This window comes from Mustelus asterias, chromosome 5 (assembly GCF_964213995.1).
Source record: "Mustelus asterias chromosome 5, sMusAst1.hap1.1, whole genome shotgun sequence".
In the NCBI taxonomy this organism is placed as follows: Eukaryota; Metazoa; Chordata; class Chondrichthyes; order Carcharhiniformes; family Triakidae; genus Mustelus; species Mustelus asterias.
In genome coordinates this window covers 48,737,925-48,762,279 of record NC_135805.1, presented here as the reverse complement: position 1 = coordinate 48,762,279, position 24,355 = coordinate 48,737,925, and the positions used below count along the sequence as shown (strand labels likewise).

General features: G+C 40.2%; 1 protein-coding gene across 1 annotated transcript; it reads left to right on the top strand.

The window, feature by feature from the left end:
* The first annotated feature begins 19,634 nt into the window (after positions 1-19,634).
* Positions 19,635-23,073, top strand: tcf21 (transcription factor 21). The gene is made up of 2 exons (XM_078213661.1): positions 19,635-20,203; positions 22,633-23,073. The coding sequence occupies exons 1-2, from the start codon at positions 19,742-19,744 to the stop codon at positions 22,720-22,722; spliced, it is 552 nt and encodes a 183-aa protein (XP_078069787.1). The 5' UTR covers positions 19,635-19,741; the 3' UTR covers positions 22,723-23,073.
* Positions 23,074-24,355: the final 1,282 nt, after the last annotated feature.

Below are 24,355 nucleotides of genomic sequence, written 5' to 3'. Positions count from 1 at the left end.
TGCTGAGTAAACTATAGAAACAGGAATACTTGGTGCTGAGTAAACTACAGAAACAGGAATGCTTGGTGCAGGGTAAACTATAGAAACAGGAATACTTGGTACAGAGTAAACTACAGAAACAGGAATGCTTGGTGCTGAGTAAACTATAGAAACAGGAATACTTGGTGCTGAGTAAACTACAGAAACAGGAATGCTTGGTACAGGGTAAACTATAGAAACAGGAATGCTTGGTACAGAGTAAACTATAGAAACAGGAATGCTTGGTGCTGAGTAAACTATAGAAACAGGAATGCTTGGTACAGAGTAAACTATAGAAACAGGAATGCTTGGTGCAGAGTAAACTATAGAAACAGGAATGCTTGGTGCAGAGTAAACTATAGAAACAGGAATGCTTGGTGCAGGGTAAACTATAGAAACAGGAATGCTTGGTGCAGGGTAAACTATAGAAACAGGAATGCTTGGTGCTGAGTAAACTATAGAAACAGGAATGCTTGGTGCAGAGTAAACTATAGAAACAGGAATGCTTGGTGCTGAGTAAACTACAGAAACAGGAATGCTTGGTGCTGAGTAAACTACAGAAACAGGAATGCTTAGTGCAGAGTAAACTATAGAAACAGGAATGCTTGGTGCTGAGTAAACTATAGAAACAGGAATGCTTGGTGCTGAGTAAACTACAGAAACAGGAATGCTTGGTGCAGGGTAAACTATAGAAACAGGAATGCTTGGTGCTGAGTAAACTATAGAAACAGGAATGCTTGGTGCAGAGTAAACTATAGAAACAGGAATGCTTGGTGCTGAGTAAACTATAGAAACAGGAATGCTTGGTGCTGAGTAAACTATAGAAACAGGAACGCTTGGTGCAGGGTAAACTATAGAAACAGGAATGCTTGGTACAGGGTAAACTATAGAAACAGGAATGCTTGGTGCAGAGTAAACTAAAGAAACAGGAATGCTTGGTGCAGGGTAAACTATAGAAACAGGAATGCTTGGTGCAGGGTAAACTATAGAAACAGGAACGCTTGGTGCAGGGTAAACTATAGAAACAGGAATGCTTGGTACAGGGTAAACTATAGAAACAGGAATGCTTGGTGCTGAGTAAACTATAGAAACAGGAATGCTTGGTGCTGAGTAAACTACAGAAACAGGAATGCTTGGTGCAGGGTAAACTATAGAAACAGGAATGCTTGGTGCTGAGTAAACTATAGAAACAGGAATGCTTGGTGCTGAGTAAACTATAGAAACAGGAATGCTTGGTGCTGAGTAAACTACAGAAACAGGAATGCTTGGTGCTGCGTAAACTACAGAAACAGGAATGCTTGGTGCTGAGTAAACTACAGAAACAGGAATGCTTGGTGCAGAGTAAACTATAGAAACAGGAATGCTTGGTGCTGCGTAAACTACAGAAACAGGAATGCTTGGTGCTGAGTAAACTACAGAAACAGGAATGCTTGGTGCAGAGTAAACTATAGAAACAGGAATGCTTGGTGCAGAGTAAACTATAGAAACAGGAATGCTTGGTGCAGAGTAAACTATAGAAACAGGAATGCTTGGTGCAGAGTAAACTATAGAAACAGGAATGCTTGGTGCTGAGTAAACTATAGAAACAGGAATGCTTGGTGCTGAGTAAACTACAGAAACAGGAATGCTTGGTGCAGGGTAAACTACAGAAACAGGAATGCTTGGTGCTGAGTAAACTATAGAAACAGGAATGCTTGGTGCTGAGTAAACTATAGAAACAGGAATGCTTGGTGCTGAGTAAACTATAGAAACAGGAATGCTTGGTGCTGAGTAAACTATAGAAACAGGAATGCTTGGTGCTGAGTAAACTATAGAAACAGGAATGCTTGGTGCTGAGTAAACTATAGAAACAGGAATGCTTGGTGCTGAGTAAACTATAGAAACAGGAATGCTTGGTGCAGGGTAAACTACAGAAACAGGAATGCTTGGTGCTGCGTAAACTATAGAAACAGGAATGCTTGGTGCAGAGTAAACTATAGAAACAGGAATGCTTGGTACAGAGTAAACTATAGAAACAGGAATGCTTGGTGTAGAGTAAACTATAGAAACAGGAATGCTTGGTGCAGGGTAAACTGTAGAAACAGGAATGCTTGGTGCTGAGTAAACTATAGAAACAGGAATGCTTGGTGCAGAGTAAACTATAGAAACAGGAATGCTTGGTGCAGAGTAAACTATAGAAACAGGAATGCTTGGTGCTGAGTAAACTATAGAAACAGGAATGCTTGGTGCAGGGTAAACTGTAGAAACAGGAATGCTTGGTGCAGAGTAAACTATAGAAACAGGAATGCTTGGTGCAGGGTAAACTGTAGAAACAGGAATACTTGGTGCAGAGTAAACTATAGAAACAGGAATGCTTGGTGCAGGGTAAACTATAGAAACAGGAATACTTGGTGCAGAGTAAACTATAGAAACAGGAATGCTTGGTGCAGGGTAAACTGTAGAAACAGGAATGCTTGGTGCTGAGTAAACTATAGAAACAGGAATGCTTGGTGCAGAGTAAACTATAGAAACAGGAATGCTTGGTGCAGAGTAAACTATAGAAACAGGAATGCTTGGTGCAGGGTAAACTATAGAAACAGGAATACTTGGTGCAGAGTAAACAAGAGAAACAGGAATGCTTGGTGCTGAGTAAACTATAGAAACAGGAATGCTTGGTGCAGAGTAAACTACAGAAACAGGAATGCTTGGTGCAGGGTAAACTATAGAAACAGGAATGCTTGGTGCAGGGTAAACTATAGAAACAGGAATGCTTGGTGCTGAGTAAACTATAGAAACAGGAATGCTTGGTGCTGAGTAAACTATAGAAACAGGAATACTTGGTACAGAGTAAACTATAGAAACAGGAATGCTTGGTACAGAGTAAACTATAGAAACAGGAATGCTTGGTGCAGAGTAAACTATAGAAACAGGAATGCTTGGTACAGAGTAAACTATAGAAACAGGAATGCTTGGTACAGGGTAAACTATAGAAACAGGAATGCTTGGTGCTGAGTAAACTATAGAAACAGGAATGCTTGGTGCTGAGTAAACTACAGAAACAGGAATGCTTGGTGCTGAGTAAACTATAGAAACAGGAATGCTTGGTGCAGAGTAAACTATAGAAACAGGAATGCTTGGTGCAGAGTAAACTATAGAAACAGGAATGCTTGGTGCAGAGTAAACTATAGAAACAGGAATGCTTGGTGCAGAGTAAACTATAGAAACAGGAATGCTTGGTGCTGAGTAAACTATAGAAACAGGAATGCTTGGTGCAGAGTAAACTATAGAAACAGGAATGCTTGGTGCAGAGTAAACTATAGAAACAGGAATGCTTGGTGCTGAGTAAACTATAGAAACAGGAACGCTTGGTGCAGGGTAAACTATAGAAACAGGAATGCTTGGTACAGGGTAAACTATAGAAACAGGAATGCTTGGTGCAGAGTAAACTATAGAAACAGGAATGCTTGGTGCAGAGTAAACTATAGAAACAGGAACGCTTGGTGCAGAGTAAACTATAGAAACAGGAATGCTTGGTGCTGAGTAAACTACAGAAACAGGAATGCTTGGTGCAGAGTAAACTATAGAAACAGGAATGCTTGGTGCTGAGTAAACTATAGAAACAGGAATGCTTGGTGCTGCGTAAACTATAGAAACAGGAATGCTTGGTGCAGAGTAAACTATAGAAACAGGAATGCTTGGTGCAGGGTAAACTATAGAAACAGGAATGCTTGGTGCTGAGTAAACTACAGAAACAGGAATGCTTGGTGCAGAGTAAACTATAGAAACAGGAATGCTTGGTGCTGAGTAAACTATAGAAACAGGAATGCTTGGTGCTGCGTAAACTATAGAAACAGGAATGCTTGGTGCAGAGTAAACTATAGAAACAGGAATACTTGGTACAGAGTAAACTATAGAAACAGGAATGCTTGGTGTAGAGTAAACTATAGAAACAGGAATACTTGGTGCAGAGTAAACTATAGAAACAGGAATGCTTGGTGCAGGGTAAACTGTAGAAACAGGAATGCTTGGTGCTGAGTAAACTATAGAAACAGGAATGCTTGGTGCAGAGTAAACTATAGAAACAGGAATGCTTGGTGCAGGGTAAACTATAGAAACAGGAATACTTGGTGCAGAGTAAACAAGAGAAACAGGAATGCTTGGTGCTGAGTAAACTATAGAAACAGGAATGCTTGGTGCAGAGTAAACTACAGAAACAGGAATGCTTGGTGCAGGGTAAACTATAGAAACAGGAATGCTTGGTGCTGAGTAAACTATAGAAACAGGAATGCTTGGTGCTGAGTAAACTATAGAAACAGGAATACTTGGTACAGAGTAAACTATAGAAACAGGAATGCTTGGTACAGAGTAAACTATAGAAACAGGAATGCTTGGTACAGAGTAAACTATAGAAACAGGAATACTTGGTACAGAGTAAACTATAGAAACAGGAATACTTGGTACAGAGTAAACTATAGAAACAGGAATGCTTGGTACAGAGTAAACTATAGAAACAGGAATGCTTGGTGCAGAGTAAACTATAGAAACAGGAATACTTGGTACAGAGTAAACTATAGAAACAGGAATGCTTGGTACAGAGTAAACTATAGAAACAGGAATGCTTGGTACAGAGTAAACTATAGAAACAGGAATACTTGGTACAGAGTAAACTATAGAAACAGGAATACTTGGTACAGAGTAAACTATAGAAACAGGAATGCTTGGTACAGAGTAAACTATAGAAACAGGAATGCTTGGTGCAGAGTAAACTATAGAAACAGGAATGCTTGGTACAGAGTAAACTATAGAAACAGGAATGCTTGGTACAGAGTAAACTATAGAAACAGGAATACTTGGTGCAGAGTAAACAAGAGAAACAGGAATGCTTGGTGCTGAGTAAACTATAGAAACAGGAATGCTTGGTGCTGAGTAAACTATAGAAACAGGAATGCTTGGTGCAGAGTAAACTATAGAAACAGGAATGCTTGGTACAGAGTAAACTACAGAAACAGGAATGCTTGGTGCTGAGTAAACTATAGAAACAGGAATACTTGGTGCAGAGTAAACAAGAGAAACAGGAATGCTTGGTGCTGAGTAAACTATAGAAACAGGAATGCTTGGTGCAGAGTAAACTATAGAAACAGGAATGCTTGGTGCTGAGTAAACTATAGAAACAGGAATGCTTGGTGCTGAGTAAACTATAGAAACAGGAATGCTTGGTGCTGAGTAAACTATAGAAACAGGAATGCTTGGTGCTGAGTAAACTATAGAAACAGGAATGCTTGGTGCTGAGTAAACTATAGAAACAGGAATGCTTGGTGCAGAGTAAACTATAGAAACAGGAATGCTTGGTGCAGAGTAAACTATAGAAACAGGAATGCTTGGTGCTGAGTAAACTATAGAAACAGGAATGCTTGGTGCTGAGTAAACTATAGAAACAGGAATGCTTGGTGCTGAGTAAACTATAGAAACAGGAATGCTTGGTGCAGAGTAAACTACAGAAACAGGAATGCTTGGTGCTGAGTAAACTATAGAAACAGGAATGCTTGGTGCTGAGTAAACTATAGAAACAGGAATGCTTGGTGCTGAGTAAACTACAGAAACAGGAATGCTTGGTGCTGAGTAAACTATAGAAACAGGAATGCTTGGTGCTGAGTAAACTATAGAAACAGGAATGCTTGGTGCTGAGTAAACTACAGAAACAGGAATGCTTGGTGCTGAGTAAACTATAGAAACAGGAATGCTTGGTGCAGAGTAAACTATAGAAACAGGAATGCTTGGTGCAGAGTAAACTATAGAAACAGGAATGCTTGGTGCAGAGTAAACTATAGAAACAGGAATACTTGGTGCAGAGTAAACAAGAGAAACAGGAATGCTTGGTGCTGAGTAAACTATAGAAACAGGAATGCTTGGTGCAGAGTAAACTACAGAAACAGGAATGCTTGGTGCAGGGTAAACTATAGAAACAGGAATGCTTGGTGCTGAGTAAACTATAGAAACAGGAATACTTGGTACAGAGTAAACTATAGAAACAGGAATGCTTGGTACAGAGTAAACTATAGAAACAGGAATACTTGGTGCAGAGTAAACAAGAGAAACAGGAATGCTTGGTGCTGAGTAAACTATAGAAACAGGAATGCTTGGTGCAGAGTAAACTACAGAAACAGGAATGCTTGGTGCTGAGTAAACTACAGAAACAGGAATGCTTGGTGCAGAGTAAACTATAGAAACAGGAATGCTTGGTGCTGAGTAAACTATAGAAACAGGAATGCTTGGTACAGAGTAAACTATAGAAACAGGAATGCTTGGTGCAGAGTAAACTATAGAAACAGGAATGCTTGGTACAGAGTAAACTATAGAAACAGGAATGCTTGGTGCAGAGTAAACTATAGAAACAGGAATGCTTGGTGCAGGGTAAACTATAGAAACAGGAATGCTTGGTGCTGAGTAAACTATAGAAACAGGAATGCTTGGTGCTGAGTAAACTATAGAAACAGGAATGCTTGGTGCAGGGTAAACTATAGAAACAGGAATGCTTGGTGCTGAGTAAACTATAGAAACAGGAATGCTTGGTGCAGAGTAAACTACAGAAACAGGAATGCTTAGTGCAGAGTAAACTACAGAAACAGGAATACTTGGTGTAGAGTAAACTATAGAAACAGGAATGCTTGGTGCAGGGTAAACTATAGAAACAGGAATGCTTGGTACAGAGTAAACTATAGAAACAGGAATGCTTGGTGCAGGGTAAACTATAGAAACAGGAATGCTTGGTACAGAGTAAACTATAGAAACAGGAATGCTTGGTGCAGAGTAAACTATAGAAACAGGAATGCTTGGTGCAGGGTAAACTATAGAAACAGGAATACTTGGTGCAGAGTAAACAAGAGAAACAGGAATGCTTGGTGCTGAGTAAACTATAGAAACAGGAATGCTTGGTGCAGAGTAAACTACAGAAACAGGAATGCTTGGTGCAGGGTAAACTATAGAAACAGGAATGCTTGGTGCTGAGTAAACTATAGAAACAGGAATACTTGGTACAGAGTAAACTATAGAAACAGGAATGCTTGGTACAGAGTAAACTATAGAAACAGGAATACTTGGTGCAGAGTAAACAAGAGAAACAGGAATGCTTGGTGCTGAGTAAACTATAGAAACAGGAATGCTTGGTGCAGAGTAAACTACAGAAACAGGAATGCTTGGTGCAGAGTAAACTACAGAAACAGGAATACTTGGTGTAGAGTAAACTATAGAAACAGGAATGCTTGGTGCAGAGTAAACTATAGAAACAGGAATGCTTGGTGCTGAGTAAACTATAGAAACAGGAATGCTTGGTACAGAGTAAACTATAGAAACAGGAATGCTTGGTGCTGAGTAAACTATAGAAACAGGAATGCTTGGTGCTGAGTAAACTATAGAAACAGGAATGCTTGGTGCTGAGTAAACTACAGAAACAGGAATGCTTGGTGCAGGGTAAACTATAGAAACAGGAATGCTTGGTGCAGGGTAAACTACAGAAACAGGAATGCTTGGTGCAGAGTAAACTATAGAAACAGGAATGCTTGGTGCTGAGTAAACTACAGAAACAGGAATGCTTGGTGCAGGGTAAACTATAGAAACAGGAATGCTTGGTGCTGAGTAAACTATAGAAACAGGAATGCTTGGTGCTGAGTAAACTACAGAAACAGGAATACATGGTGTAGAGTAAACTATAGAAACAGGAATGCTTGGTGCAGGGTAAACTACAGAAACAGGAATGCTTGGTGCAGAGTAAACTATAGAAACAGGAATGCTTGGTGTAGAGTAAACTACAGAAACAGGAATGCTTGGTGCAGAGTAAACTACAGAAACAGGAATGCTTGGTGCTGAGTAAACTATAGAAACAGGAATACTTGGTGTAGAGTAAACTATAGAAACAGGAATGCTTGGTACAGAGTAAACTATAGAAACAGGAATGCTTGGTGCAGAGTAAACTATAGAAACAGGAATGCTTGGTGCAGAGTAAACTATAGAAACAGGAATGCTTGGTGCAGAGTAAACTATAGAAACAGGAATACTTGGTGTAGAGTAAACTATAGAAACAGGAATGCTTGGTACAGAGTAAACTATAGAAACAGGAATGCTTGGTGCAGAGTAAACTATAGAAACAGGAATGCTTGGTACAGAGTAAACTATAGAAACAGGAATGCTTGGTACAGAGTAAACTATAGAAACAGGAATGCTTGGTGCAGAGTAAACTATAGAAACAGGAATGCTTGGTACAGAGTAAACTATAGAAACAGGAATGCTTGGTGCAGAGTAAACTATAGAAACAGGAATGCTTGGTGCAGAGTAAACTATAGAAACAGGAATGCTTGGTGCAGAGTAAACTATAGAAACAGGAATGCTTGGTGCAGGGTAAACTATAGAAACAGGAATGCTTGGTGCTGAGTAAACTATAGAAACAGGAATGCTTGGTGCAGGGTAAACTATAGAAACAGGAATGCTTGGTGCAGAGTAAACTATAGAAACAGGAATACTTGGTACAGAGTAAACTATAGAAACAGGAATGCTTGGTACAGAGTAAACTATAGAAACAGGAATACTTGGTACAGAGTAAACTATAGAAACAGGAATGCTTGGTGCTGAGTAAACTATAGAAACAGGAATGCTTGGTGCAGGGTAAACTATAGAAACAGGAATGCTTGGTACAGGGTAAACTATAGAAACAGGAATGCTTGGTGCAGAGTAAACTATAGAAACAGGAATGCTTGGTGCAGAGTAAACTATAGAAACAGGAACGCTTGGTGCTGAGTAAACTACAGAAACAGGAATGCTTGGTGCTGAGTAAACTACAGAAACAGGAATGCTTGGTGCAGGGTAAACTATAGAAACAGGAATGCTTGGTGCTGAGTAAACTACAGAAACAGGAATGCTTGGTGCAGAGTAAACTATAGAAACAGGAATGCTTGGTGCTGAGTAAACTATAGAAACAGGAATGCTTGGTGCTGCGTAAACTATAGAAACAGGAATGCTTGGTGCAGAGTAAACTATAGAAACAGGAATACTTGGTACAGAGTAAACTATAGAAACAGGAATGCTTGGTGTAGAGTAAACTATAGAAACAGGAATACTTGGTGCAGAGTAAACTATAGAAACAGGAATGCTTGGTGCAGGGTAAACTGTAGAAACAGGAATGCTTGGTGCTGAGTAAACTATAGAAACAGGAATGCTTGGTGCAGAGTAAACTATAGAAACAGGAATGCTTGGTGCAGGGTAAACTATAGAAACAGGAATACTTGGTGCAGAGTAAACAAGAGAAACAGGAATGCTTGGTGCTGAGTAAACTATAGAAACAGGAATGCTTGGTGCAGAGTAAACTATAGAAACAGGAATGCTTGGTGCAGGGTAAACTATAGAAACAGGAATACTTGGTGCAGAGTAAACAAGAGAAACAGGAATGCTTGGTGCTGAGTAAACTATAGAAACAGGAATGCTTGGTGCAGAGTAAACTACAGAAACAGGAATGCTTGGTGCAGGGTAAACTATAGAAACAGGAATGCTTGGTGCTGAGTAAACTATAGAAACAGGAATGCTTGGTGCTGAGTAAACTATAGAAACAGGAATACTTGGTACAGAGTAAACTATAGAAACAGGAATGCTTGGTACAGAGTAAACTATAGAAACAGGAATGCTTGGTGCAGAGTAAACTATAGAAACAGGAATGCTTGGTACAGAGTAAACTATAGAAACAGGAATGCTTGGTACAGAGTAAACTATAGAAACAGGAATACTTGGTGCAGAGTAAACAAGAGAAACAGGAATGCTTGGTGCTGAGTAAACTATAGAAACAGGAATGCTTGGTGCAGAGTAAACAAGAGAAACAGGAATGCTTGGTGCAGAGTAAACTATAGAAACAGGAATGCTTGGTGCTGAGTAAACTATAGAAACAGGAATGCTTGGTGCAGAGTAAACTATAGAAACAGGAATGCTTGGTACAGAGTAAACTACAGAAACAGGAACGCTTGGTGCTGAGTAAACTATAGAAACAGGAATGCTTGGTGCTGAGTAAACTATAGAAACAGGAATACTTGGTGCAGAGTAAACAAGAGAAACAGGAATGCTTGGTGCTGAGTAAACTATAGAAACAGGAATGCTTGGTGCAGAGTAAACTATAGAAACAGGAATGCTTGGTGCTGAGTAAACTATAGAAACAGGAATGCTTGGTGCTGAGTAAACTATAGAAACAGGAATGCTTGGTGCTGAGTAAACTATAGAAACAGGAATGCTTGGTGCTGAGTAAACTATAGAAACAGGAATGCTTGGTGCTGAGTAAACTATAGAAACAGGAATGCTTGGTGCAGAGTAAACTATAGAAACAGGAATGCTTGGTGCAGAGTAAACTATAGAAACAGGAATGCTTGGTGCTGAGTAAACTATAGAAACAGGAATGCTTGGTGCTGAGTAAACTATAGAAACAGGAATGCTTGGTGCTGAGTAAACTATAGAAACAGGAATGCTTGGTGCAGAGTAAACTACAGAAACAGGAATGCTTGGTGCTGAGTAAACTATAGAAACAGGAATGCTTGGTGCTGAGTAAACTATAGAAACAGGAATGCTTGGTGCTGAGTAAACTACAGAAACAGGAATGCTTGGTGCTGAGTAAACTATAGAAACAGGAATGCTTGGTGCTGAGTAAACTATAGAAACAGGAATGCTTGGTGCTGAGTAAACTACAGAAACAGGAATGCTTGGTGCTGAGTAAACTATAGAAACAGGAATGCTTGGTGCAGAGTAAACTATAGAAACAGGAATGCTTGGTGCAGAGTAAACTATAGAAACAGGAATGCTTGGTGCAGAGTAAACTATAGAAACAGGAATGCTTGGTACAGGGTAAACTATAGAAACAGGAATACTTGGTGCAGAGTAAACAAGAGAAACAGGAATGCTTGGTGCTGAGTAAACTATAGAAACAGGAATGCTTGGTGCAGAGTAAACTACAGAAACAGGAATGCTTGGTGCAGGGTAAACTATAGAAACAGGAATGCTTGGTGCTGAGTAAACTATAGAAACAGGAATACTTGGTACAGAGTAAACTATAGAAACAGGAATGCTTGGTACAGAGTAAACTATAGAAACAGGAATACTTGGTGCAGAGTAAACAAGAGAAACAGGAATGCTTGGTGCTGAGTAAACTATAGAAACAGGAATGCTTGGTGCAGAGTAAACTACAGAAACAGGAATGCTTGGTGCTGAGTAAACTACAGAAACAGGAATGCTTGGTGCAGAGTAAACTATAGAAACAGGAATGCTTGGTGCTGAGTAAACTATAGAAACAGGAATGCTTGGTACAGAGTAAACTATAGAAACAGGAATGCTTGGTGCAGAGTAAACTATAGAAACAGGAATGCTTGGTACAGAGTAAACTATAGAAACAGGAATGCTTGGTGCAGAGTAAACTATAGAAACAGGAATGCTTGGTGCAGGGTAAACTATAGAAACAGGAATGCTTGGTGCTGAGTAAACTATAGAAACAGGAATGCTTGGTGCTGAGTAAACTATAGAAACAGGAATGCTTGGTGCAGGGTAAACTATAGAAACAGGAATGCTTGGTGCTGAGTAAACTATAGAAACAGGAATGCTTGGTGCAGAGTAAACTACAGAAACAGGAATGCTTAGTGCAGAGTAAACTACAGAAACAGGAATACTTGGTGTAGAGTAAACTATAGAAACAGGAATGCTTGGTGCAGGGTAAACTATAGAAACAGGAATGCTTGGTGCAGGGTAAACTATAGAAACAGGAATGCTTGGTGCAGGGTAAACTATAGAAACAGGAATGCTTGGTGCAGGGTAAACTACAGAAACAGGAATGCTTAGTGCAGAGTAAACTACAGAAACAGGAATACTTGGTGTAGAGTAAACTATAGAAACAGGAATGCTTGGTACAGAGTAAACTATAGAAACAGGAATGCTTGGTGCAGGGTAAACTATAGAAACAGGAATGCTTGGTGCAGAGTAAACTATAGAAACAGGAATGCTTGGTGCAGGGTAAACTATAGAAACAGGAATACTTGGTGCAGAGTAAACAAGAGAAACAGGAATGCTTGGTGCTGAGTAAACTATAGAAACAGGAATGCTTGGTGCAGAGTAAACTACAGAAACAGGAATGCTTGGTGCAGGGTAAACTATAGAAACAGGAATGCTTGGTGCTGAGTAAACTATAGAAACAGGAATACTTGGTACAGAGTAAACTATAGAAACAGGAATGCTTGGTACAGAGTAAACTATAGAAACAGGAATACTTGGTGCAGAGTAAACAAGAGAAACAGGAATGCTTGGTGCTGAGTAAACTATAGAAACAGGAATGCTTGGTGCAGAGTAAACTACAGAAACAGGAATGCTTGGTGCAGAGTAAACTACAGAAACAGGAATACTTGGTGTAGAGTAAACTATAGAAACAGGAATGCTTGGTGCAGAGTAAACTATAGAAACAGGAATGCTTGGTGCTGAGTAAACTATAGAAACAGGAATGCTTGGTACAGAGTAAACTATAGAAACAGGAATGCTTGGTGCTGAGTAAACTATAGAAACAGGAATGCTTGGTGCTGAGTAAACTATAGAAACAGGAATGCTTGGTGCTGAGTAAACTACAGAAACAGGAATGCTTGGTGCAGGGTAAACTATAGAAACAGGAATGCTTGGTGCAGGGTAAACTACAGAAACAGGAATGCTTGGTGCAGAGTAAACTATAGAAACAGGAATGCTTGGTGCTGAGTAAACTACAGAAACAGGAATGCTTGGTGCAGGGTAAACTATAGAAACAGGAATGCTTGGTGCTGAGTAAACTATAGAAACAGGAATGCTTGGTGCTGAGTAAACTACAGAAACAGGAATACATGGTGTAGAGTAAACTATAGAAACAGGAATGCTTGGTGCAGGGTAAACTACAGAAACAGGAATGCTTGGTGCAGAGTAAACTATAGAAACAGGAATGCTTGGTGTAGAGTAAACTACAGAAACAGGAATGCTTGGTGCAGAGTAAACTACAGAAACAGGAATGCTTGGTGCTGAGTAAACTATAGAAACAGGAATACTTGGTGTAGAGTAAACTATAGAAACAGGAATGCTTGGTACAGAGTAAACTATAGAAACAGGAATGCTTGGTGCAGAGTAAACTATAGAAACAGGAATGCTTGGTGCAGAGTAAACTATAGAAACAGGAATGCTTGGTGCAGAGTAAACTATAGAAACAGGAATACTTGGTGTAGAGTAAACTATAGAAACAGGAATGCTTGGTACAGAGTAAACTATAGAAACAGGAATGCTTGGTGCAGAGTAAACTATAGAAACAGGAATGCTTGGTACAGAGTAAACTATAGAAACAGGAATGCTTGGTACAGAGTAAACTATAGAAACAGGAATGCTTGGTGCAGAGTAAACTATAGAAACAGGAATGCTTGGTACAGAGTAAACTATAGAAACAGGAATGCTTGGTGCAGAGTAAACTATAGAAACAGGAATGCTTGGTGCAGAGTAAACTATAGAAACAGGAATGCTTGGTGCAGAGTAAACTATAGAAACAGGAATGCTTGGTGCAGGGTAAACTATAGAAACAGGAATGCTTGGTGCTGAGTAAACTATAGAAACAGGAATGCTTGGTGCAGGGTAAACTATAGAAACAGGAATGCTTGGTGCAGAGTAAACTATAGAAACAGGAATACTTGGTACAGAGTAAACTATAGAAACAGGAATGCTTGGTACAGAGTAAACTATAGAAACAGGAATACTTGGTACAGAGTAAACTATAGAAACAGGAATGCTTGGTGCTGAGTAAACTATAGAAACAGGAATGCTTGGTGCAGGGTAAACTATAGAAACAGGAATGCTTGGTACAGGGTAAACTATAGAAACAGGAATGCTTGGTGCAGAGTAAACTATAGAAACAGGAATGCTTGGTGCAGAGTAAACTATAGAAACAGGAACGCTTGGTGCTGAGTAAACTACAGAAACAGGAATGCTTGGTGCTGAGTAAACTACAGAAACAGGAATGCTTGGTGCAGGGTAAACTATAGAAACAGGAATGCTTGGTGCTGAGTAAACTACAGAAACAGGAATGCTTGGTGCAGAGTAAACTATAGAAACAGGAATGCTTGGTGCTGAGTAAACTATAGAAACAGGAATGCTTGGTGCTGCGTAAACTATAGAAACAGGAATGCTTGGTGCAGAGTAAACTATAGAAACAGGAATACTTGGTACAGAGTAAACTATAGAAACAGGAATGCTTGGTGTAGAGTAAACTATAGAAACAGGAATACTTGGTGCAGAGTAAACTATAGAAACAGGAATGCTTGGTGCAGGGTAAACTGTAGAAACAGGAATGCTTGGTGCTGAGTAAACTATAGAAACAGGAATGCTTGGTGCAGAGTAAACTATAGAAACAGGAATGCTTGGTGCAGGGTAAACTATAGAAACAGGAATACTTGGTGCAGAGTAAACAAGAGAAACAGGAATGCTTGGTGCTGAGTAAACTATAGAAACAGGAATGCTTGGTGCAGAGTAAACTACAGAAACAGGAATGCTTGGTGCAGGGTAAACTATAGAAACAGGAATGCTTGGTACAGAGTAAACTATAGAAACAGGAATGCTTGGTGCTGAGTAAACTATAGAAACAGGAATACTTGGTGCAGAGTAAACAAGAGAAACAGGAATGCTTGGTGCAGAGTAAACTATAGAAACAGGAATGCTTGGTGCTGAGTAAACTATAGAAACAGGAATGCTTGGTGCAGAGTAAACTACAGAAACAGGAATGCTTGGTGCTGAGTAAACTATAGAAACAGGAATACTTGGTGCAGAGTAAACAAGAGAAACAGGAATGCTTGGTGCTGAGTAAACTATAGAAACAGGAATGCTTGGTGCAGAGTAAACTATAGAAACAGGAATGCTTGGTGCTGAGTAAACTATAGAAACAGGAATGCTTGGTGCTGAGTAAACTATAGAAACAGGAATGCTTGGTGCTGAGTAAACTATAGAAACAGGAATGCTTGGTGCTGAGTAAACTATAGAAACAGGAATGCTTGGTGCTGAGTAAACTATAGAAACAGGAATGCTTGGTGCAGAGTAAACTATAGAAACAGGAATGCTTGGTGCAGAGTAAACTATAGAAACAGGAATGCTTGGTGCTGAGTAAACTATAGAAACAGGAATGCTTGGTGCTGAGTAAACTATAGAAACAGGAATGCTTGGTGCAGAGTAAACTATAGAAACAGGAATGCTTGGTGCTGAGTAAACTATAGAAACAGGAATGCTTGGTGCAGAGTAAACTATAGAAACAGGAATGCTTGGTGCTGAGTAAACTATAGAAACAGGAATGCTTGGTGCAGAGTAAACTACAGAAACAGGAATGCTTGGTGCTGAGTAAACTATAGAAACAGGAATGCTTGGTGCAGAGTAAACTATAGAAACAGGAATGCTTGGTGCTGAGTAAACTATAGAAACAGGAATGCTTGGTGCAGAGTAAACTACAGAAACAGGAATGCTTGGTGCTGAGTAAACTATAGAAACAGGAATGCTTGGTGCTGAGTAAACTATAGAAACAGGAATGCTTGGTGCTGAGTAAACTACAGAAACAGGAATGCTTGGTGCTGAGTAAACTATAGAAACAGGAATGCTTGGTGCAGAGTAAACTATAGAAACAGGAATGCTTGGTGCAGAGTAAACTATAGAAACAGGAATGCTTGGTGCAGGGTAAACTATAGAAACAGGAATACTTGGTGCAGAGTAAACAAGAGAAACAGGAATGCTTGGTGCTGAGTAAACTATAGAAACAGGAATGCTTGGTGCAGAGTAAACTACAGAAACAGGAATGCTTGGTGCAGGGTAAACTATAGAAACAGGAATGCTTGGTGCTGAGTAAACTATAGAAACAGGAATACTTGGTACAGAGTAAACTATAGAAACAGGAATGCTTGGTACAGAGTAAACTATAGAAACAGGAATACTTGGTGCAGAGTAAACAAGAGAAACAGGAATGCTTGGTGCTGAGTAAACTATAGAAACAGGAATGCTTGGTGCAGAGTAAACTACAGAAACAGGAATGCTTGGTGCTGAGTAAACTACAGAAACAGGAATGCTTGGTGCAGAGTAAACTATAGAAACAGGAATGCTTGGTGCTGAGTAAACTATAGAAACAGGAATGCTTGGTACAGAGTAAACTATAGAAACAGGAATGCTTGGTGCAGAGTAAACTATAGAAACAGGAATGCTTGGTACAGAGTAAACTATAGAAACAGGAATGCTTGGTGCAGAGTAAACTATAGAAACAGGAATGCTTGGTGCAGGGTAAACTATAGAAACAGGAATGCTTGGTGCTGAGTAAACTATAGAAACAGGAATGCTTGGTGCTGAGTAAACTATAGAAACAGGAATGCTTGGTGCAGGGTAAACTATAGAAACAGGAATGCTTGGTGCTGAGTAAACTATAGAAACAGGAATGCTTGGTGCAGAGTAAACTACAGAAACAGGAATGCTTAGTGCAGAGTAAACTACAGAAACAGGAATACTTGGTGTAGAGTAAACTATAGAAACAGGAATGCTTGGTGCAGGGTAAACTATAGAAACAGGAATGCTTGGTACAGAGTAAACTATAGAAACAGGAATGCTTGGTGCAGGGTAAACTATAGAAACAGGAATGCTTGGTACAGAGTAAACTATAGAAACAGGAATGCTTGGTGCAGAGTAAACTATAGAAACAGGAATGCTTGGTGCAGGGTAAACTATAGAAACAGGAATACTTGGTGCAGAGTAAACAAGAGAAACAGGAATGCTTGGTGCTGAGTAAACTATAGAAACAGGAATGCTTGGTGCAGAGTAAACTACAGAAACAGGAATGCTTGGTGCAGGGTAAACTATAGAAACAGGAATGCTTGGTGCTGAGTAAACTATAGAAACAGGAATACTTGGTACAGAGTAAACTATAGAAACAGGAATGCTTGGTACAGAGTAAACTATAGAAACAGGAATACTTGGTGCAGAGTAAACAAGAGAAACAGGAATGCTTGGTGCTGAGTAAACTATAGAAACAGGAATGCTTGGTGCAGAGTAAACTACAGAAACAGGAATGCTTGGTGCAGAGTAAACTACAGAAACAGGAATACTTGGTGTAGAGTAAACTATAGAAACAGGAATGCTTGGTGCAGAGTAAACTATAGAAACAGGAATGCTTGGTGCTGAGTAAACTATAGAAACAGGAATGCTTGGTACAGAGTAAACTATAGAAACAGGAATGCTTGGTGCTGAGTAAACTATAGAAACAGGAATGCTTGGTGCTGAGTAAACTATAGAAACAGGAATGCTTGGTGCTGAGTAAACTACAGAAACAGGAATGCTTGGTGCAGAGTAAACTACAGAAACAGGAATACTTGGTGTAGAGTAAACTATAGAAACAGGAATGCTTGGTGCAGGGTAAACTACAGAAACAGGAATGCTTGGTGCAGAGTAAACTATAGAAACAGGAATGCTTGGTGCAGAGTAAACTATAGAAACAGGAATGCTTGGTGTAGAGTAAACTACAGAAACAGGAATGCTTGGTGCAGAGTAAACTATAGAAACAGGAATGCTTGGTGTAGAGTAAACTACAGAAACAGGAATGCTTGGTGCTGAGTAAACTATAGAAACAGGAATACTTGGTGTAGAGTAAACTATAGAAACAGGAATGCTTGGTACAGAGTAAACTATAGAAACAGGAATGCTTGGTGCAGAGTAAACTATAGAAACAGGAATGCTTGGTGCAGAGTAAACTATAGAAACAGGAATGCTTGGTGCAGAGTAAACTATAGAAACAGGAATACTTGGTGTAGAGTAAACTATAGAAACAGGAATGCTTGGTACAGAGTAAACTATAGAAACAGGAATGCTTGGTGCAGAGTAAACTATAGAAACAGGAATGCTTGGTACAGAGTAAACTATAGAAACAGGAATGCTTGGTACAGAGTAAACTATAGAAACAGGAATGCTTGGTGCAGAGTAAACTATAGAAACAGGAATGCTTGGTACAGAGTAAACTATAGAAACAGGAATGCTTGGTGCAGAGTAAACTATAGAAACAGGAATGCTTGGTGCAGAGTAAACTATAGAAACAGGAATGCTTGGTGCAGAGTAAACTATAGAAACAGGAATGCTTGGTGCAGAGTAAACTATAGAAACAGGAATGCTTGGTGCTGAGTAAACTATAGAAACAGGAATGCTTGGTGCAGAGTAAACTATAGAAACAGGAATGCTTGGTGCTGAGTAAACTATAGAAACAGGAATGCTTGGTGCTGAGTAAACTATAGAAACAGGAATGCTTGGTGCAGGGTAAACTATAGAAACAGGAATGCTTGGTGCAGAGTAAACTATAGAAACAGGAATACTTGGTACAGAGTAAACTATAGAAACAGGAATGCTTGGTACAGAGTAAACTATAGAAACAGGAATGCTTGGTGCAGGGTAAACTATAGAAACAGGAATACTTGGTACAGAGTAAACTATAGAAACAGGAATGCTTGGTGCTGAGTAAACTATAGAAACAGGAATGCTTGGTGCAGGGTAAACTATAGAAACAGGAATGCTTGGTGCAGGGTAAACTATAGAAACAGGAATGTTTGGTGCTGAGTAAACTATAGAAACAGGAATGCTTGGTACAGAGTAAACTATAGAAACAGGAATGCTTGGTGTAGAGTAAACTATAGAAACAGGAATACTTGGTGCAGGGTAAACTATAGAAACAGGAATGCTTGGTGCTGAGTAAACTATAGAAACAGGAATGCTTGGTGCTGAGTAAACTATAGAAACAGGAATGCTTGGTGCTGAGTAAACTATAGAAACAGGAATGCTTGGTGCAGAGTAAACTATAGAAACAGGAATGCTTGGTGCTGAGTAAACTATAGAAACAGGAATGCTTGGTGTAGAGTAAACTACAGAAACAGGAATGCTTGGTGCAGAGTAAACTATAGAAACAGGAATGCTTGGTGCAGAGTAAACTATAGAAACAGGAATGCTTGGTGTAGAGTAAACTACAGAAACAGGAATGCTTGGTGCTGAGTAAACTATAGAAACAGGAATGCTTGGTGCAGAGTAAACTATAGAAACAAGAATGCTTAGTGCAGAGTAAAGGGTATAAACAGGTTAATTGATACTAAATCCTTTGACTGAGGCCGGCCTTGACTAATTGGCGGCGGAAGCTACACACTATCCTCTATTTCCCATCACACCAGAGGAGGTGAATGGCAGCGCTGCGGCAACAGACGAATTATTACAAATCTATTCGTCTTTTTTAAAGAAAATCATCCTTTTTCAGGAATATATAATCTATTAGAATTGCCTGTAAAACTTTAAAATAGGTTTTTTTCCCTTTCAAAAAATCTGAACTTCACCGAAAACCTCTGAACACATAAATGTCACATTGTACAGATTAGGCTGTTGAATGTTTTTAAGGTTGGTGTTGTAGACTAAGCTCACTCAGCTGAGTTTCTTTGCCCGTTACTGAAAATATATACTTAGGAGAAAGGATTGCGCGGTTAGAGCGTCTGTTCAAATCTACTTGTCCCTCCTCCCAAACTGCTCGGTCACGCCTCCAAACTAGCGACATAAATTCCGGGTGTCTCAATCAGCTCGCAGTCTTCAATCAAATTGAGTCGAGGAATTCACTCCGGCCGAAAAGCTGCACATTCCTCACTTGTTTCGGTGTCTTTTCCATCATTCCAAGTCGGTTTGCAGCTAGATCGGTGGCGATACCATGTCCACTGGGTCCGTCAGCGATGCAGAAGATCTCCAGGAAATGGAAGTGCTGGGAACAGAGGAGGAATGCGATGGGATAAAGAGAAAAGCTGCCAAGGATTTCTGCACCTCCAACGACAGCAACGAAGACAGCTCCAACTGCGAACACGAGTCTCCAAAGAAGGGCAGGGGGGCTTCGGGAAAGAGCCGCAAGGCGGCCTCCAAGAAGTCTCCCCTGAGTGGAGTGACCCAGGAAGGGAAACAGATCCAGCGAAACGCAGCGAATGCCAGGGAGAGGGCCAGGATGAGGGTGCTCAGTAAAGCCTTCTCCAGGCTCAAAACCACTTTACCCTGGGTGCCACCAGACACAAAACTCTCCAAGCTCGATACCCTCCGGCTGGCATCCAGCTACATTGCTCACCTGAGACAGATCCTAGCCAATGACAAGTATGAGAATGGCTACATCCACCCAGTCAACCTGGTAGGAGTCCATCTTCTGGCAAAACAGTTTTTTTTAAATGGGAGTTTTAAAAAGCTGTGTGTGTTTGTATGTAAGTGTAAGTAAGCATGTTCGGGAGTAGCAATGCGTGCATTTGTGTCTGTTGACCTATGCATGTACGCATGTGGGTCTGTGAAGTTATTTGTATGTATCTATTTGAATGTGTGTGTGGCTCTCTCTCTATACGTGTGTGTGTGTGTGACAATGTGAATCGGTTTGTGTAATTGTGTATATAGGTGGATGCACATTAATCAATTAGTCGAGCTTTGTCCCAATAAATCAATCATTGTACATTTCAGACCATTCTGCGGTTTTGCATTTAGAAAACCCAACCCCAAGCAAACAAGGGCCGTGGCTTTGATTAGGAAATTCAGAGGCAGCAATAATGCTGCTTAACAGAACCAGAAAGCCCGCTTCCATTTAGGAGTTAGAGATTGTTGTAATTCTTGGTGGTCAGGAAGAAATAATCTCTCTGAGCACAATTACCAGAAGTTTAACATGAGCAGCGAGAGGCTTATAATGCTCAATGTACGAAGCAGTGACAGTTTAGTGAATGAACTTTTAAAAATCAAAATAAAACATACCCCAAACTGCGCAGAAGCACGAAGCAAATCAAACGACAATTACTGAAATGTAAAGTTATTAGTATGTTGCAGAAATATTGTATGCAAATTTCAATTAAATGTAAAAGATGTTGACAGGATGAATGGTGAGCCAGCCTGGGCTATAACCAAAATATTTGTGCAGTATAAACTCCAGTAAGATACAGTGCACTTGACAACAGCCCCGCATAAAAATAGTCCACATTACTTTGAATTTGGAATAGCCAGTTACACATCAATCGGGTTAAAGAAAGATGTTACATTTTAAACGGAGGGAATGCATGTTAAGAGTTTTTTTAACTCTGCCACGTTCTGAGGCGGAACTGCTTTATTTTTTTGTGTCATGTTTTAAACAATAATGTCCATTCGTGTTTTCCTCTCTGCACAATGTTCCGCTGGCTCACTGCCGCATTGAGACAAAATCGATGGGACGTTTGCGAAAAAGAAATCTGAGTGCAGATATTGTGGAACTTCAGTGAGTGCTTGAGTCGTGGGGTCACACTAGATCTGTTTGATACTCAGCCATAGCCTCATTGTCCCCGTTTGTCTCATTTTCTGAAGTCACCTTTTCCAGTTATAATTCGGAACACGTTGATCCCCTGGGAGATTTCCAACTAAAACTAAGCAGATGACAAGAGTGTGGACTTTAAAAATTCCTCCCCCGTTTTGGGGAAATGCGGATCTGCAGTTCCTCGGTTAAAATGGCAAGATTGCTGCAAAGTTCAAATCATCTTCAGAACTAAAATCTCCCGGAAGAAAAATTAATTTGAACACTTTCCCGTTAATTGAGGCAAATGGGAACTAGCATTTCTCAACGCCGGGGAATTTAAGAAATCCCTCTAAATATCATAATGTATAATAGTTCCCAAATTTTGTGCATATTTTTTAAAAAAGTAATAACAAAGTGGTATTTTTTCCTGATTGCTGACCTCAGTGAATTATTATTTTTTAAAAATGGATGTTACACACCGTTCAACGATAAAGGTGGAACATGGTGTAACTGTGCTGATTTGTAGTCGACACAATCCACCCCCCACCCCGCCCCCACCACTCTGACCTTTTAAACAGATTTTTCATCCGAAATATTTTAGCAAATTTTGTGCGAAAATTGGTGGTTTAGTTTACGAAATACTTGATGTCGGTTCACACTGTCGAAGTGTTTAAATCGGACTAGGTGTAACATCGAACAAGATCGATTAAATCGGTTCTTTGTGCAGGATCTGTGGTAAAAACACAGGAGTAGCATACAGTCTAAAAGCGACCTGTTTTGATAACTGGGGTGGATTTGTTGTCTGCTGAAACACTTGCAATCGGAAATACAAATTTAAACCTTTTTATGACTAGGTCACCCATGGCATATCTAAATATATAAGTATGAAAGCTCAGGAGAAATACTTAAACTGCATTTTCCGTTATCTAAAGCATGGTAGCGATTCGGGGGCACCTGAGAACATGCACAACCGCTCACATTTCAACCTAATTATCTTATTAGACTGTGCTTATAGTGTCAATAGGTTCTCGTCCAGTTTCACCCAGCCATTTACCGAATGATCAGTACAAAGTGATGACTGGTTTCCATTGTGGGAGGTTTCACCTCTACATTCTGGTAAAGGTGCATGAGGAATGTTTCCTTGGGCAGTTTGGGTTAGGCTTAGATGGGGCATTTGTTCTCTTTAGTTCTGTTTCATTTGAACGCATTCGTTTGCACTATGGAGATAATAAACCGTGATGCGGGAAACACAGGCAGCACCAGGTTTCAGTCAACAAGAATTATTCCCCACATGTCTTCCCTTTTGTTTTAAATTTCAGACGTGGCCGTTTATGGTGGCGGGGAAGCCTGAGAACGAGCTCAAGGAGGTTGTTAACACGGGCCGTTTGTGTGGGACTACAGCGTCGTGACTGAGAGGAAAATAACCGGCCGAAACAAACCCGGGGGAATAAAGGAGAAACTGCAGAGGGCAAAATCGAGCGAAGAGACGGCTGGAGCTCTGTCTGCATCTCAGCCTGGGCTGCATCACCAGAGAGTGTTCTTCCATTCCTATCTTGTCCATATTGTTCCAGTACTTTGCTGGTCAAAGTACCAAAGGGATTTTTTTTACGCGTTCATTTCTAATTGTGACAAACTTTAGTGTTGTCCTGCAAGATATGTAGATATGTTGAATTTCAGAGCTGACTTCGACAGTCAGTTGCTGTGTAAGAAAGCAACATATAAAAGATATATATTTTCTTTAACCACAGGTCTTTTTCACATCATGTAAATAAAAGTTTGCTTTATATTTAAACGTCTGTAGCCGTGTGGGTATGTATTTTGGTCTTTCTCGAGTCAGGCCAGACATATGTGGATGTGTATGTGTACTCACATGTTTGTCCCCTGATTGATTACCTGTAATAGTCTGTTTCCAACAGATCCTGAACCTCGACAATGGACGCAACCAAGTGACAACGGGAATGATTTGTTTATTTCTTCCACTAAACGGATAAGCAAGAGATATCTCATGTTATTGAGCGCGGCCTCAAAGAAAACAAACATCTGCGCCAGCTCTGCATCCTTGGAGCTTAGAGACGATTGCTGACCCTGTGCGACAGAAGAAGTACTGATTTTAAAAAAAAATAAGCTAAAGAAACCCTTTCAGGTGTAATATCGCTTCGCGAACAAAAAAAGGCACTTTGCAGCTCTAGGCTTGAAGGGGAAGGTGATTCTAGCTGTAACGAAGTAGGTTCTAGAGAACAACTATCTTCTCTGTCAAGCTGCAAAGCAGGCTTAACTGGTTTCTGGGCGAGATGATATTATCCTAATCTGATTTCTGATTCTAATATACGTGGTGCCACATACAAGTTAGAATTCGTATATTAGATTTCTCCTATCCCGCAATTGGCCAAACCACGCAGGTTGGGAGATCTCCCAGAGTTACTCGCCAGCCTGTGCTGATCGTTCATCTCAGTCAGGTTGGCAGGAGGGTTTAGGGAGAGGAATACATGGCTCAGATTGCTATTCAGTGGCTGAGCCCGGCTGTTGGTCCAGGCATAAGGATACTGCCATTGCACAGGATCAGGGTTCAACGGTGATTCCTACCCAGCTCCCCCCGACCCCTGCCCACACCATGCCCATCCATTCACACCCGATGGCTATGTAGGCAATGTCTGAGAATGTAATCAGTGTGAGATTATCCACCAGCAAGGCATCAAGTGGGTTGATTTTCGTTGAATAATTCGGGCACTTTAGGCACTCAAGTGGGATCTCAATTGCAAAGATTATGCCCTTGTTCAAAAAATTCAGTTTAACATCAATAATGGTCAAGTTTCCAGATCAGTTAGTCAGGATAGAACTAGTAGTCACATGGAAAAATGTGAGTTGATTAGGAAGAGCCAGCACGGATTTCTGATGGGCGAATTGTGTTTAACTAACTTGCTGGAGTTTTTTTGAGGCGGTAACAAAGAGGGTTGATGAGGGTAATGCAGTTGGTGTACATGGGCTTGCAGAAGGCATTTGATATAGTGACACACAACAGACTTGTGAAGGAAGTTATAGCTC

What these genes read in the sequence shown, in the direction of transcription:
- tcf21 (XM_078213661.1), top strand. Translation starts at nt 19,742, where the DNA reads ATGTCCACTGGGTCCGTCAGCGATGCAGAAGATCTCCAGGAAATGGAA. An exon ending in ACATCCACCCAGTCAACCTG is followed by an intron (nt 20,204 to 22,632) that starts GTAGGAGTCCAT and finishes TTTAAATTTCAG; the next exon opens with ACGTGGCCGTTTATGGTGGC.